General features: G+C 38.8%; 1 protein-coding gene across 12 annotated transcripts in view; it reads right to left on the bottom strand.

The window, feature by feature from the left end:
- PARD3 (par-3 family cell polarity regulator) overlaps window positions 1-15,668 on the bottom strand; it is a 449,586-nt gene that overhangs the window by 287,945 nt on the left and 145,973 nt on the right. For all 12 annotated transcript variants that reach the window (XM_069006483.1, XM_069006487.1, XM_069006484.1 and 9 more), the window contains exon 3: window positions 12,266-12,446. In XM_069006483.1, coding sequence (XP_068862584.1) covers window positions 12,266-12,446 — 181 coding nt within the window. The remainder of the gene's footprint in view (window positions 1-12,265; window positions 12,447-15,668) is intronic.

Genomic DNA, 15,668 nt, shown 5'->3' with positions numbered 1-15,668 from the left:
AGGGAAAAAATCAAGGAAGGAAACACAGAGCAAACAGTTTACATTGCACTGCAAGTAATAAAATAGTTATGACTAAAATGAAACAAATGTATTTAATTTGGCTGGTCAAAAGGAAAATAAAACTGAATTAACCACATGTATCTATGGGTGAAAATTACTATCCCTCTAGCTAAAATTATGACTTTAAGAACTTTTTCCAAGGAAAGATAAATGAAACACTGTATTTGGTTTAAATGTTACACATACAAGGACTTACCAAAAAAAAAAAAAAAAAAGAGAGAGGAAATGTGAGAAAAGCCCCATAAATACAGCTTTCCTTAGAAAAGTCATCCCTTTTGATACAGCATAAGATGAATTATTAGATTTAATTACTTACTAAACTTACTAAATGCTGTAAAAACGTGGTCAATTAAATGGCTTCCTCCCACAGAGGTCTGAAATTCTGTTCCTTTCTGAGGAAATTCTAGCTATGTACCAATCTTATCTGCTTTCATAGTGAAAACACTGAAAACCTGCTGTCCTAGAACTCAAGACATCTGTCAGATCTGGGAGGCATAAAGTAGAGAAAAATACAACAGTGATTCACAAGGACTCAGTGCCTGTTAAACACAATTGGATTTGCAGAAAACCTTGAAAGGATACGTACTGAGAAGATATTTAAAACATCTGGCAAAACCTGGCTGAGGGGAGGGTGGAATACAAGCCCATAACATAAGAGCAAATTAAAATACTTCATTAAAAATATTTTTCACCCTAAGTAAAACATTCCAAGTTTGAAAAAGAAAAATAGAAACAAATGGAGCAAAATCCCAGCCCCAGGAGAACTGAGAAACTGAAACTGGTATATGGTACATACAGCATGGCACAAATTGCACAGTATGAGTGAAGCTGATGTACTGCCTTCAGGGTTTTAGAAGTAATTTAATATTCAATTCATCCCATAATAGGAATCCCATGCAAAGAATTCACATGCACAAAATCATTCTGGTAAAACACAGAATGAAGACTCCTAGAAGCTGGCTTGTACACCAGCAGCCACACCAGGCAAACAGCACATAAATAGCTGCATTACAGTCTACCCTGAACTGACAGCCATTGGGAACTGTATGGAACTTCCATACAGCAGTGAAATCACACACACAAGCACAGCTCTCCTCCTGGAGCTCGTTCTGCAGGGCATGTACCCATGAGTGTGAGCTGCAGCAGGGAATGCAGGGTCTGAGCCCAGCAAAGCACACACTGCCCCGGGAGCTGCTTCCCTGCCTGGGGCCTGCAGCACGCTCTGGGCACAGATGATCCACACAAACCCAGAGCCTGCACCCTCAGAGGGCAGCTGCTTGCTCCCAGCACCACTGAGGACATGGCTCAAGCATGCACTGCTTTGGTACCCCCATGTTCTATGGGCTCTCTGGATTTGCTGCCACCACGACACACTATTGCACAGCAGCTGCCAAGACACAGAGTTTGGGATAAACTCTTCAGCTAACACAAAAGCTGCAGTAAACAAAAATCTTTGAGTATTCCCAGCTGCGGTTTCACTGAAGCTTTTTCACCCTTCACTTTTTGGGCGATAGGTTTTTAAGCAGTTCAGTTTTCTCTTCCTTCCCTCCATTGCTGCTTACACACGGCTTCTCCTCCTCGAGCTCCTGGAGCAGCACCCTGGCAGTGACCTCTCCTCAAGCCTTCAGCTGCATGTCCTGCTCCCACGGTCACTGCCGAAAGCACAAACCAGAAATAATATCTCAGTACCAGCACTAACTGCAAACAGATTTTCCCCCTACCCTTTATGGGTGGAAGAACTGAAAATACTTATTACACTGTAATGTTATGTTTTAAGCAACATAACAAAGAGCTATGGGAAAGCAGGATTACGGGAAGACTTTGCCCACTTGTGTTTTATTACTTTAAAGGTGAACTTAAAACAGAGGTAGAGGTAAATCATCTACATGTACAATACTCACAGAAATATTGCCTACTATGTCAAACTAGAGCAGTAACTTTATTCACTCACTTAATGGATATTTCCCATGGATAAATGTCATGCAGTTCATTTGACAGAGCAGTTTCATGGTTTTTTACTGCAGTAAGACCTTCATTTTCATTTATTTTTCCATGAGTGAAGAGCCCAACTAAAATTTTAAATAAAACATGAAGACACTATACTATGTAAGACCCTTCAGATGGAAATCATTGTGAAAGTCAGGCAGTGTTTGACCTAAAATTTCTCTGTCATCTAATGAAAGTCTTAAACATCAGAGCTCAAAATGGGTTGGAACAGAAGAAGTGAACATCATTTTTATATTTGATGGAGAAAGCTTTCACATGCAGAAAACCTCCAAAACACCCAAAAGCAGAGGGATCAAGTCAGGACTTACCAAAAAACACTGAAAGACTTATTTGTGTATTATATAGGGCTGGTTAACAAGGCACACGTGTCCATTCTTCAACTTGTTAGAAACTGGTGACCATAATTTTATTATTTTATAATCTAAAAAAATAAACTGCTAGCATTGCTTCAAATGTTATTTTCATTGAAACAGTTTCAGCAGTTGCTGCCCATCATTATTCTGTCTGTAAACTTGCAAATGCACTTGCTTTAATAGCCTATATTTGAGGGATGCTCCTTTACCCAGCCACCCATTCAGAGGCTGAGCATGTTTACAGAGAACTTTCCCAAGTCCTCAGGGAGCCAGGATACCTGGAAGATAGGAAAGGCAGGATGGCTGTACCACCCTGCACAGTGAGTGAGGGAATGGGGTACAGAAATACTCAACTGCACAGAGCAGTGAAGACAACTCACGTGCTTCAGACCTGATTAACCCTGCATCATGCTTATTCCTCCAGATTTGGGCTGGCTTTCAGTGCCACATGGCACCTCTGATGCTCCAACATCTGAGAACACATGGCAAGAAACAGCACGGCTGCCCCTTTGCAGAGGTTTATCCACTTGGGAGCAGCACCACAAAGTGACCAGATACCAGTGTCAGACCCAAGGGAGATGGCACTGTTGGTTTAACCATAAAACTCCATCCAAGTGTCTCAAACCCAATTCTACTCCAAAAAAAAATCCAACATGGGATTTTCTGCACTCATGACATACTGTCCACAACCCAAATATACTTCCCAAGCTTAATTAGGGATGTGTAGGAACTTCCTGGGGCCATGCAAAATTAGCCTTTCTCTTCCAAATTTGCAAATTACCTTTTTTAAGGCAACAAAGGCAACGTTCTACTTCATTATAGTCTTGGGTTTTTTTACTCTTTCCTGTAAGAATTTATTTTTATGGTGTGAGTTAAATCACATGCAGAACAGGATTCACAGACATGTATTTTGGAACTGGTCAACTCCATTTCTCTCCCATCAGAAGAGATTAGCCAGTGTACCTTGTCTAGGCAATGGTATATTTCACCCTGAAATAAGCTGTAAAACAGGTCAGATGAACACACCCAAAAGGTGTCCAAGAATGAGAAACTGGGCTGCCTTGAGCATTTAGCTCACATGCAGAACCTAAAGTCTGTTGGTATTAACCTCATCCGTCACATCTTCTTTTAATCAGCTGTTGCCCAGCAATTGCCAAAAGAGTCCAACTTTACTTTCAGTTGTGAATATGAACAGTGCTGTACAGAGAACTGAATCAAATTCAACCCTTCAGGATAAGGTTTTAATGGTTGATCAAAGTTTGCTTTGAGAAGCCTAGTTTCTGACTCATATGCACAGTTTTTGGAATGCAATGCTAATGCAAGCTTGCTCTTGCTGTCTTTGTACAACCCTTTGCCGTATGCATGCAAGCAGTAGCAACATTTTAACCTAAAGCACCACTGTTTGCTTTTGTTTGTAATCCCACATGGTCCTCAACTCCCTTCTACATATAGAATCATTTCTACTTTCTGTAAATCCAAAACTATTGATAGAATTAGTTACCTAAATCTGTAACAGAAGCTAGAAACACAGACCTGGAACACAGCCCGAGTTCACATTCACTCCAACCCCAAAGAGCCCAGCTCTACCATCAGCCCAGGCAGTAAAAGCCCCCACCACCAAGGTGGCAACTGTGTCACGAAGGAAGACCCTGTCTGTGCTGCAGTGTCACAAAAGGGGAGTTGAGCTGAGGGGCCCTGCCTGCAGAGCAGTTGTGGGCACTGAGCTGAGCCAAGCTGTGACAGCAGGAGAGCAGGTGCTGGGCTCGTGCCTCCTCTTGGCTCAGACCTTGTCAGGTCCATCGGCTGGAGCCGAGCTTGTCACCTCCACGGCATCCAGTGCCAAGGGTCAAAAAGAGAAAAGTTCTTCTAAATACATACACTTTATTCTCACCCTGAATGCTTCATCTGCCTCTAACACAAACCCACAGCATTCTGAAGCTGGCACTCATCCTAATTACATAATTCATTTAAGGTTTACAGCAAGAGATGGGTAGGAGAAAGAACAAATTTTATCTTTTTTTCAAGTAGGAAATAAGGCAATAAATTAATGGAAAGTTATTTCTCATCCACTCCTTTATTTCAATATCATGTTTCACTCCTTTTCAGTGCATGAGAGAGTAAATAAAAAACAACTAAAAAACAAGCCTATTCAACTAGTAGCCATCTGTCTCTCTTTCTCATCCTCCTCAAAGGAACATGTCAAAAGACACAGAATTTAAAGCAACTTTTTCCCAGTAATCACCCAAAGAGATGGACTATCTCCAAAACACATCCCCATCTAAAAAAAAGAGAGTTAATGTGCTGTAAATGTAATAAGGAAAGGAGCAAGAAGATCCTTTGTGAATTATGAACAAAAGCAAGCAACAATTCTCACACTGAAGTACAAGTTTAGCCTAATAAAGGATGTACTTTAAGTGTAATATCTTACAGCATTGGGCTTGTGATCAAAAATATCCACGTGCTTTTCTGGGGGGGCAGCCATACACTAGCTGATGCACTGAACTAAGGGTAACCTCACAGACAGCGCAGCACAGAGCCCCCAGCACACACCACTCTTCATTAGCCCTAAAACACCAATCCCACAAGATCAGCCTGCTTAGGACCAAGTGAGTAATTAAGTACCTTTGGTAAACTGTACTTCCTCTCCTATTGGAAAATTTTTTGTGAGTAATTAATGTAAGTTGCCCAGCCCCCCATACCCCTTCAAAGACCATTCCCGTTGCCTCAAAGCAAAGCAAAACATGACTGGGATACCAGTTAATGTTGCAGACTAGTGGCTCCGAATGTTAAGGATGCCTTGAAGAATACTGTTTTATCACATTTCAGAACAACTATCTATAAATACTGCATAAGGTTTTTAGAAACTGTTGGGCAAAAAATGAATGCCTTCAGAAAGTAAAAAAATTCACAGGGTGGTTGTCTGTATTGTGAGAAAGCATTCTCTACTCATTTCAGATTCATGTTCCTTTGCCTTCACTTTGCTCCTCCTTGTACACTTATAATGAAATTACAAGAAACAGAGGAGCAATCAAGAAAGTATCTATTTTAAGAGTTACTACACTTACTTGTATAATACATACTGATATGTGGGATGACAAACTCTTTAAATAAACATATAGCTTTATCTCAATGGTATTAAACCCATGATACCACAATATGACAGACTTGAGCAGCTACACTGCAATGTTTGAGTGGATAAAATGGCATAATATTTTTGCATACACAAAAATAGAGTTCCATTACAGAAAAAGTTGTCTTTCATTTAAAGAAATGGAAAATAAAACCCAGAAACACCATCACCACCACATATTAGTGCTGAAATATTCTGAGAGTACAGCTCTGATTTCCACAATAGCTTATTGTTCAACTGAACATTAAATCTATTTAAGATGTCAAACTTAGATTAATATCCAAACCTGACTTCTTAAACTATTCAAATTCAATACTTACATCTTTATAACCTTTCCTTATTATCCCTCTTGTACTATATTCTCTCGCTGTGGTACAACCAGGTATCAGATACAATACTGTATTTTTATTACTTCCCATTATTAGTACTTGTAGATAGAAGTCTTCACCATATGGAATAACATCTTGAAATGCACCACAATTGTTCAGGTTTCCTCTAGAGAATTAGTAAGTTCTAAAATTTTTTACTTTATTGGTTTCAGGGATTTTTTTAATCCTACTAGAAGCAACAGTATTTTGCTTGCTGGTATACCGAGAAGATTGAAGATATTAAAGGTTAATTTAGAAACTTAAGCAGTTTAAAATCCATTTGTTTTTACAAACGTGTCACAGTCTCATCAAAAACACATGGTTTTTAAACTGCTCAACAATCCCAAATTAACAGCAGAGCACTACGCTTGGAGAAAACACCAACTGGAGATCACTCAAGTCAGAACTGTGCTGTACAAAGATCAAATTTAGCCTCGTGGAAGAAAGTGGCACCTGGTACTGATTTTTTGATTCAATAACTCTGGCTTTTAAATAATCATATCCGTCACAGAGCTATAGAGATAAAATGTGATAAGAATTCCTGAACGGCGAGAACACCAGAAGGTGAGGAAATAGACTTTGCTAAATCTTGTCCTCAAACTCCAATGCATGAGAAACCTTCCTTATTCAGATGCCATCAGCTGAGGTGCAAGCCTCAGTTCAATGTTCTTTTTGTATTACACAGTAAAAGAAACATAAGAGAACCTGGCAAGGGATTAACAGTGGGAATGATGGTTTGGAAATCCTTTGTATTTCATTCCTGGAACTTCACTGGAATTACGGGCATCTGAACACCAATGAAGGTGACCGAGGAGACACATCGTGGAAAGCTAAGCTGATCCAAGACTCAGTGTAGAGAGGGGAAAACCTCCCACTGACTTCAGCAAGCACTGCCTGGAAAGTCCTAATCTTTCCTTATAAATGTGGATGACTTTCTGTATATTTTGTAATCAGCTATTTAATCCTAGAGATAACTCGATCTGATAAAGCTCCAAACATCTGGGGTTTGATGAACTCATCTTTCCCTTCCTCCCTTTCTAATCTCTCGATTCCTTAGCTCTTCAACATTTGAAAATATCTTTTTTCCATACATAAAGATGACTCAGAGCTGAATTAGGAGTCAAAGAGATACAAACAAGAATGAAAAAGTTTCTAGTGGCCATATGTGGGAAAGAGTGCTGAAACAATCATTGGTTTTGAAACCAGAACAAATATGAACTCACCTCTGCACTTCTTTGCCAACACACTAACATGGAGTGCTTCAAACCATGAAACCAAGGCCTTTACCTTATAAATATTTACAGCTTAGCCAGGAACAGGACAGACTGCCCCCACCAGCCCTCCTGCGTTAGAGCACAGCGCAGAGAGTGCTTAGCAGCACACAGAACCTGACTCTTAACCACTCCCACAAATACTGCATTGCTACATGATGTGTGTACATGTTTTCTAGCCCTATGGGTTACAAAAATTGGCTTTTTCTCAGGAAATGCCAATTCTCCTTCTCTTATCAGACATGAAGAATGAGAAGAATACCAACACATTTGACGACTTGGAGCCTACCACTTTTATCTTTCCTTAACTAAATAAACCAGTCCTACCAATTGATCACAGTCCCCAAAGCAACTTATTCTTGTTACTCTCTTTTGACTCTCTCCAACTTGTTTAGAATTTCTCCACAGCTGGCATCACAACTGCTCACTCCAGCTTAAGCCTTCCAGCTCACAACAGTGAGCCCATAACAGCATTTGCTTTTGATCTTTTGATGGAATTGCATAATGCCCGATTGCACTGTAGTAATGCACTATATTGCCAGGTTCCTTCTCACAGTATTGTGGATGTTGCTGTTCATTAATACTGCCTTGCAAATTACCTTTTTCTTCCTAGATGCAGCGGCTGTGCCCATCTCACTGATTTCTGAACCGTTTATAAATGTATCAAAAGTCAATGCTGAACTGAAACACTGTGCCGGAAACTCCATCTTAGTTTTTTTTAATGCAATATTTTATATTCCAGTTCAGACTTATTAAAATACTGAAACAGTCCTTAAACTAGGAGAGCCATCAGGGACTATACTTGATATGTCCTACTAATTTGTCAGTGAACAACTAATAGCTACTCAGAAAACACAGAAAGAGACAGAAATTCAAAGACAAGCAAGGTCAGGAACTTTATTATCACAATGAATTCCCAGTCAAAGTCTGCATGTATGCTCTTACCTGTGAGGAATAAACTTGTGCTGATTGCAGGGTGAGAGCACACTTGCACACAGGGAACCTTAAAGCAAGAGCCATGCTGCTGGGTAAACAATGATGTGAAGCTGAAGCAATTTCTTTGCTTCTCTGCACTTCTAGTACATCTTCACAGCCAGCTGTGCACTCACTTCAGAAGATTCTCATCTAGACCTTTTTTTTCACAGTCTGCTTCTGTGACCAGAATATGAAATGGATGCTGAGAGTCCTACTAAAATATATGATACAGATCACCTGAGCAAATACATCATTGGAGTGCACAAATTCTAGCTAGCTCTTCGTAATTTCTTAGGCTCTCTGGCCAGTGTTCTGGGAGATGCTGACCCTCCAGCCTTTAGGAGAAGCTTACAATTGCCTCATATCTCATTTTTAAGCAACTGAAGCACCTGCAAGACATCCTGAAAACAAAAGCAGCAGTCTTGTAAAATGCACGGGCAGCTGATTTGTGTCACACTGGCAAAAACCAGTACAATATAAACCAGGGTGGGAAGCAGTACATGCACAATATGCTTGTACACCTGCCTGCTAAATATGTCACTGTGGACACCATTCACTTTTACAAGTAATAGCTTTGAGAAGCAAATTGTTTAATTTTATTAATTATACTTGTAATCACAGAATTACAAAGGTTGCATGAGATCTCTGGAGGTCATTTGGTTTAATGAGTCACACAAAAAAAGGATCAGCTGGATCAGGCTGTTCAGGGCCATGTTCAGTCAACTTCTGTCCATCTCCAAGCACATGGAGATGCCACAATTTCTCTGAGCAACTTGTTTTGCTCTCCAGGTGAGAATGGTTTTCCTTATTTCTAACTGGCATTTTCCATGTTGAAAATGTTTCCATGTTTGTTGTCTCCAGCAATAATGTGCCTATGTGAGAAGAATATGGCTTCATTTTCTCAATACCCTTCCATTAAGTGGCTGAAGAAAAAAGAGGATCTCCACAACATCTTATTCCCCCTAAGGGAAAAAACATCAGCTCTCCAAGCCTCTCTACCTCTTAAAATGTTTTCAAAATAATGTTATGTATTAAAAATGTTTTTTCACTGTAACTGCTGAAATATTCAGAGAGACTTGTTACATATAATCACACCAAGACAAATAACCACGGGTGGTCTTAGTTCTTGAGCAAGCTAAATAATTTAAAAGGAAAACAAGACAAAGAGGATGACCCTTTTCACAATATCTCATGTAGCTGGAAAGGGATTTTATTTACAATATTTAAATGCAGTACTGTGAAACAAACAACGTGGTTCACAGGCAGTGCACCCGCTGCTGAACTGTCACTGCCTGACATCCTGTCTTATCTGCCAAATTGCTCATTAGGTTTGGCAATTTTCACCTGCGCCTCCAGTTTATATTTCAGCAGGGAATAAACATCAGTCTGCTTTAACAATCTTCTGCAGTGAGCTTCCAACTTCTTCCCAGAAAGCATGCAGGCACAACACAAAAAACACCTTGTGTACTGTAGGCTTAGAAAAAAGATGCAGCTGAAGTGATGAAATACAACAAGAAGTTTAACTTGGGTAACAGAAAAGCAGTAAAAAAGAAACAGCTAGATAAGAAACATAAATAAATCAACTGCTTGTATCGATGAATTGTGTTTTCACAGTGCAAAACAACGCACGGGGTATGAGCCAGCCTCATTTTTGTTTCCACGTTTATATGGGAAGATTGAATTTGACACACACACACACCCCCCACACCCCCCCAACATGCAAAGTACAGTTTGTGCATGGGAAAAGAGGGACTCCAGATGAATATCACTTTTCCAGCTGGACCTGATCTAGCTAACCTTTCCCTTGCTGGGAGAGGAACGATGGTGTGATCTATAAACAAACAAAAAGGGGTAGCATGGCAACCAGAACAAAGAGAGGAGGATCTCAGCAGGCCCTTGAGCCTCAGCCTAATGCACTGAGATGCTGCCTGGGAGCAGAGGGTGCAGGTGAGCAGCAGCACAGGGGCGCAAAGCCGCGCGGCCGCACGGGAACCGCTCCGAAACAGAGCCCACCTTGCCCGCAAAAAGCACCAGAGATGTAAAACAAAGCGTCGCAAATGCTATAAACCAATTTCAGATGGAATACTGTTTTTCATTTGTTAGCAGTAAAATATTCACCGCCAACCCTGCAATTAGCTGGAAAATTACAATAATTACAGCAATTTTGTATCCCATCTCCAATCCAATTAATAGATATATGACCTTGTCAACATGTAATAATCAGGATCTGCATCTACCGCAAAACTGGATGGGTTTTATTTGCTGAATAGAACTTACACAGTAAGAAGATAATTATTTGAAATACTGAGAATACCATTTGTATGCTATGCTTCACTTCACAAGTTATAAAGGAAATACAATAAGGATAGTATTTCCATTTTCAACGTATATTTAAATGAAATTCCTGAAATAGGTATGTTTAATATGGGATAATATTACTGCACTGGGATTCTAAGCCTGTGGTTTGGAACATTTAAAACCAAAATATATCTGCCAACATTGAAAAAAAGGAATTAGATAGATAAGAGAACATCTCTGATTTCTGACAGCAATTACAAATTGTTTCACACACTTTATTTGTGCATGCTTTTATAAAAAGTGTCAAAGAGTTATAATCCTTACCAACAGTTTTAAAAGTCTTCTGTATTTCTAAAGATGTTTGTATTGAAGGGTCTCAAACTCCTTTTTGGCCATTTTTGCAAGCAGTGAACTAGCCAAGTATTCCATGTATTTTCCAGAATGACACCAAAGATAAGTGAGCTGTCCAATATATTACTGAATTTTTTCTGTACTATATGATTTTGATGCACTAACGTTCATGTATTGTATAATACACCAGATAATCACACTAAGGAGAAAACGGGTATGCATTTGCCTGCCCTAACCCCCGCTAAGTTGAGAACTGAGGAGGACAGTTTTTTGGCTTATGCATGGAAATTAGATGTGCATTTAGCAGTGACATACTCTAGTGACAGCAAAATGGAAGGGTCCTGAAATTCCAGGATACTTCTTTATTCTGCCATTAATCCTTCCCTAATTTAATTCTGTGTTTCAGTGAAGCATAGTTACAGCTTGAAAAGATACACATTCAGCTCTATGTAAGCTAATTGTTAAATGTTATTCCCTTAATTTTACAGGAAATATTCTGGTACAAAACCCCTCAAACTTAACAGAGTGGCAACTTTCCCATTTGCATTTTACTTGACTGCTTAAACACAGATTTTAACCATTAAAAGAACACCTACACAAAAGCAGTCTCTTGGAAATTACACAGGGCTGTTTAAAACAGTGTATCTGTAGAACATCAAAGGACTGATAATACTAACTTCTGCTAAGAATTTTCTGGAGGGGAGTCACTATTTCAAAAGTTCAGTGAGCAAAATGATAGACACTACAGATAAAAGGACACAATGCTTTATCCACATATCCATCCTTGTTTGCATAGTACTTTCAACAACAATGAAAATTACATAGTAAATTTCATTCCATAATTTTTCTTCTTAATAAGCTGAAATATTCAAAGAACCTGTCTGAGCAAGAAATGCGGTAAGTAATTCACTGTTTTCCAACAAATGTTCACCACATTGAAATAAACAAAGAGATGTTTCTGGCTATAGTTTCTGCTTTTTAAAGAAGTGTATTTTTGCAACACAGTAAATGCACGTTTTAGCAGGTGTTTTTATGGAAAGGTGACAGGCATAACCTAGCAACATTGACAGGTTAAGTAGAAAGTGCTCCTACCTTTAGTTTCTTTCTACCATTTTGTTCATTAAATGGAATATAACTGGCAAACTGAAAATTACACCTTGCAGCAACTACCTTTGGAAATTTTGCTGTGATTTTCAGTGTGATGACAATTTTAAACTGGCAGCATAGAAGGAGCTTATGGCTCCTAAAAGCAAGTTTATAAATAATTTATTAAAACAGAACAGGTTTGTTTACTTGCATGCAAGAAGCATTTAGGCAGTTTCTCAGTTCTGATCAGCTTTCAATAAGGACAGATAATGAACCATTTTTCCCAGCAGCATCAATGGGTAACAGCACTTGGCATCTTTGTAAATTTAGATGAAGCACATTGAGACACCGAGAACATTTACTCACTTGCTCGAAGGACTGATGGGGTGACCTCAATTTCACTTGTTGCTTGGTAAGGCTGAAAGGCCGATGCCGTGTTGGAGCCAAGCTCACTGCCAAAAATCTCTGGGCTTTGTGTGCCTGTCGAGCTGGCGCTGGTGCCATCACCCCCATGGTGTGGATCTTGCTCATCAAACACAGCCACGAGCTGCAAATGACAATTTAATCTACTGTTAAAAAAAAAAAAACCTCAACACCATCAAAGTGCCACTGCAGATCAGCATTTCACCATTTTTTCCACCAAAGAGCAAGAAGTGTCTATCAGCAGAGACTCCAATCAATGCCTAGATCACAACATCATCAGCCCAAGGAAAGGCAGCCATTAATTGGATACTACAAAGGGTCAATAGCTCTGATGGGACATGAAACTCATCACTGTGAGCCACAGAAAGAATGGCACCAAGTCAGGAAAGCAAGGGTTGCACCTTCCCCAGCAAACCACTTCATCTTACCCAGAAATGCAGAAAACTATCTGAGTGTGGATTGATGCCTGTGCACTGGAATTTAATATCTCTGTTTAAATACCTCTATATGCATCATTACTACAGAGTCAAATCATGAGTAAAAGCCACAGTTTTACAGAATAAAAACATACAAGAATTTATGTTAATGCACACTGAAAGCTACAGACAAAATGCAAAGCCAAGCAAGTGTTATAATCACAACCAGTTATCATCTATTACTCTGCCATCTATTGATCTATTATCTATTATTATGACCTAACTTGTGGGCTTCTCTTGCTTAGTCAGATCTATGGAGATACTCTGTATTTGCTTGCAATCAACTTCTCCAAGACAAGTCTGAAATATCAAGTCCAATTTAGAACTTTGCCAAGTCACTAATTTAATAAAGATTTACTAAATCTGTGTTCATCACTGCAAGAAAAATAGGAAAACATCATGGTGATTTTTGATAAACCTGAGATACTTTTTCCCCTGTAAATGATTTTACGCATTTACTTTAAACAAATAATTTATCCTGATTTATCTTTGGTAACGTACTGAAAGAAATAATGCCAGCTCTTATACACATTTCATTTTAGAACTTAATTTCAAGATGGAGAAAAAAGTTTTATGGATAGCAGCATTCTGCAGCCTGCAAATTAATCTATAATATAATATCTGAAAGACATTTCCAAGAAAGCATTACATTCTTCTGTCCAAATTGGTAGGGTAAATGGAGCAAATCAACTTAAACCTATGCTGGTCTCTGCAAATTGTTTATTCTGTTAGAACAACAGCGAAAACTTTATGTAACCTAAAGGCATCAGAGGTCATTTTCTCTCTTTTTTTTTTTTTTATGTAATTTCATGATCATCTTAGCCAAAAGATTTTAATAATAGTCCCTTTACTCAAATTTAACTTACATAAGCACCAATAACAAAATTTAAAACCGCAACTCTAAGCCCAAGTGGAAACCATTTGGGAATTCAGCTTTTGAAAGTATTCTCAGGCATTTACTCTTTTTAACCAGTCATTTTGAAATTACAGAGAGTAGCAAACTTCTGCCAATAATTCCACATCTAATGCAAATTTAGGCTCAGGCATGCAAAAAACAGAAAGAAAAAACTGGTAATGGGTAAAACATCCATGCTCTCTCCAATGCTGGCTGAAAGGTAGGTAGCAGCAGGAAAACCAGACTGCAGCTGCAGACAGCTGGAACATGTTTTTACCATAAAAGTCATTATTTTATGCTTGAGAAATCTACACACAAAAGAGATGTGACAACACCAAAATGTCAGTAGCTCAAGAGTATTGGAAATTTAATTTTCTAACACATTGTGAAATATCAGTGCTTACAAAAACATGCTTCTAAAACTTTACTCATAACTCTCTTACTGTTTTATAGTAAGCTAATTACCAATCCCCAGCAACTGGAAATAAATTAATCCACACCTGAAGATCTGTAAGGTATTACAACAAAAGACAAACAGAGCATTTAAGAATCCTAGGCATGAAACATCAAATCTTTTTGTCCTTCGCATGTCATGTATCAAGATAAATCCCTCAATTACATTCTGCTCCTTTGAGGCTGATTGAAAAATATTATTTGATGTATGCAGCTGCAAGTATTTTATAGGTATTATATATACACAAAAAGGTATGTGCATATAAATCTCTATATATGTTATCTCCTACTCTAAGTTGCCTCCAGCTTTTTGCCTATTCCAGACAGTCTACAACCTATAACTTCAGAACATCTACAAATGAATGTTTCTTATTTCAAGCTTAGCTTTTGATCTTATCATTTTTTGCAGGTATTCACTATTTTGACAGCACCAAACCTTCAAAAGGCTTCAGTTCCATTAAAAGGCATACCAAGTTGTAACGTTTTTTCAGCATGAAGAAACACAAGCCATGTCAACCTTCTCCAAATCTAATTAGCATTAGGAACACAGGTTAGGAAGTTCGTTGTAAAACAGCACACACAATACAATGGTACACTCACTCCTCTTAATGAGCTAGAAAGTCTTTGGGACTGGAAGACTTTATGCAAATAAACACTGTTGAATCTTGATTTCCAGACCCTGGTATGCCATTCTGCAATATGAAGACCTCGCAGGAAACCAGGACAGCCAAACATGTTGCACTGTATTATGATACCAAGCATTTATCTCTGATTTCTCCAACACCCTTTATTTTAATCAAAGGAGATTATTTGAGGAGAGGAATTGTACTGCTGCAAGCCCAGAGACCACACCTCAACTACCATCCTTGCAGGAACAAGAAACAAAACAAAAATCTTTAAGAGACACCTTATGGACATGTAGAAGGAACCACAGGAGTAGCTCGCTGGAGCTATGAAGAATCTTTTGCTGCAGGAACCCACAGCAGTAAACACTGCTCCATGCCAGGGAAAAGGCCTCTCGGTGAGTCATGTTTGAAGGCCACAGAGATGTTTTTAATTTGGCAAAGAATGGAGCACACATTACTAGACCAGTTTTTAGCAGCCTTAAAGTCAATGGTAAGCCTATGGTATTTTGCTGGGCTTTAGATGTCAGATTTAAAGAGAGTAGAAAACAAAGATGACTACCTTTTCTGGAAACATCTTTATTGTCAGGAGACTGCTTCCATGTTGATTATTTTCTTCTTTAATAAGAAATAAATAACTGAAGTTATCCTAGCCTTTCAAGAGTCACTGTATTATTTCAAATACCTGAAATGAGCTGTGCCACCTGTTCTCTGTTCTTTAGTTTTAGACCTCATCACTTGCAGTGACCTGAGAAACTCATCATAGCATCCAATCTTATGCAGAAATGAACAGCAGAAGGACTGAACAAACCATAGTAATGCTTTAATAAAGAAAATAGCTTAGCTGTTCAATATTAGACCACTATCAGTTCTTTAAAAGAACTTCCACCAAAATTTAG

The sequence above is a fragment of the Aphelocoma coerulescens genome, chromosome 2, assembly GCF_041296385.1.
Source record: "Aphelocoma coerulescens isolate FSJ_1873_10779 chromosome 2, UR_Acoe_1.0, whole genome shotgun sequence".
Classification (NCBI taxonomy): Eukaryota; Metazoa; Chordata; class Aves; order Passeriformes; family Corvidae; genus Aphelocoma; species Aphelocoma coerulescens.
The sequence above is the reverse complement of the archived record's forward strand: the minus strand, read 5'-3'. Positions and strand labels throughout refer to the sequence as shown.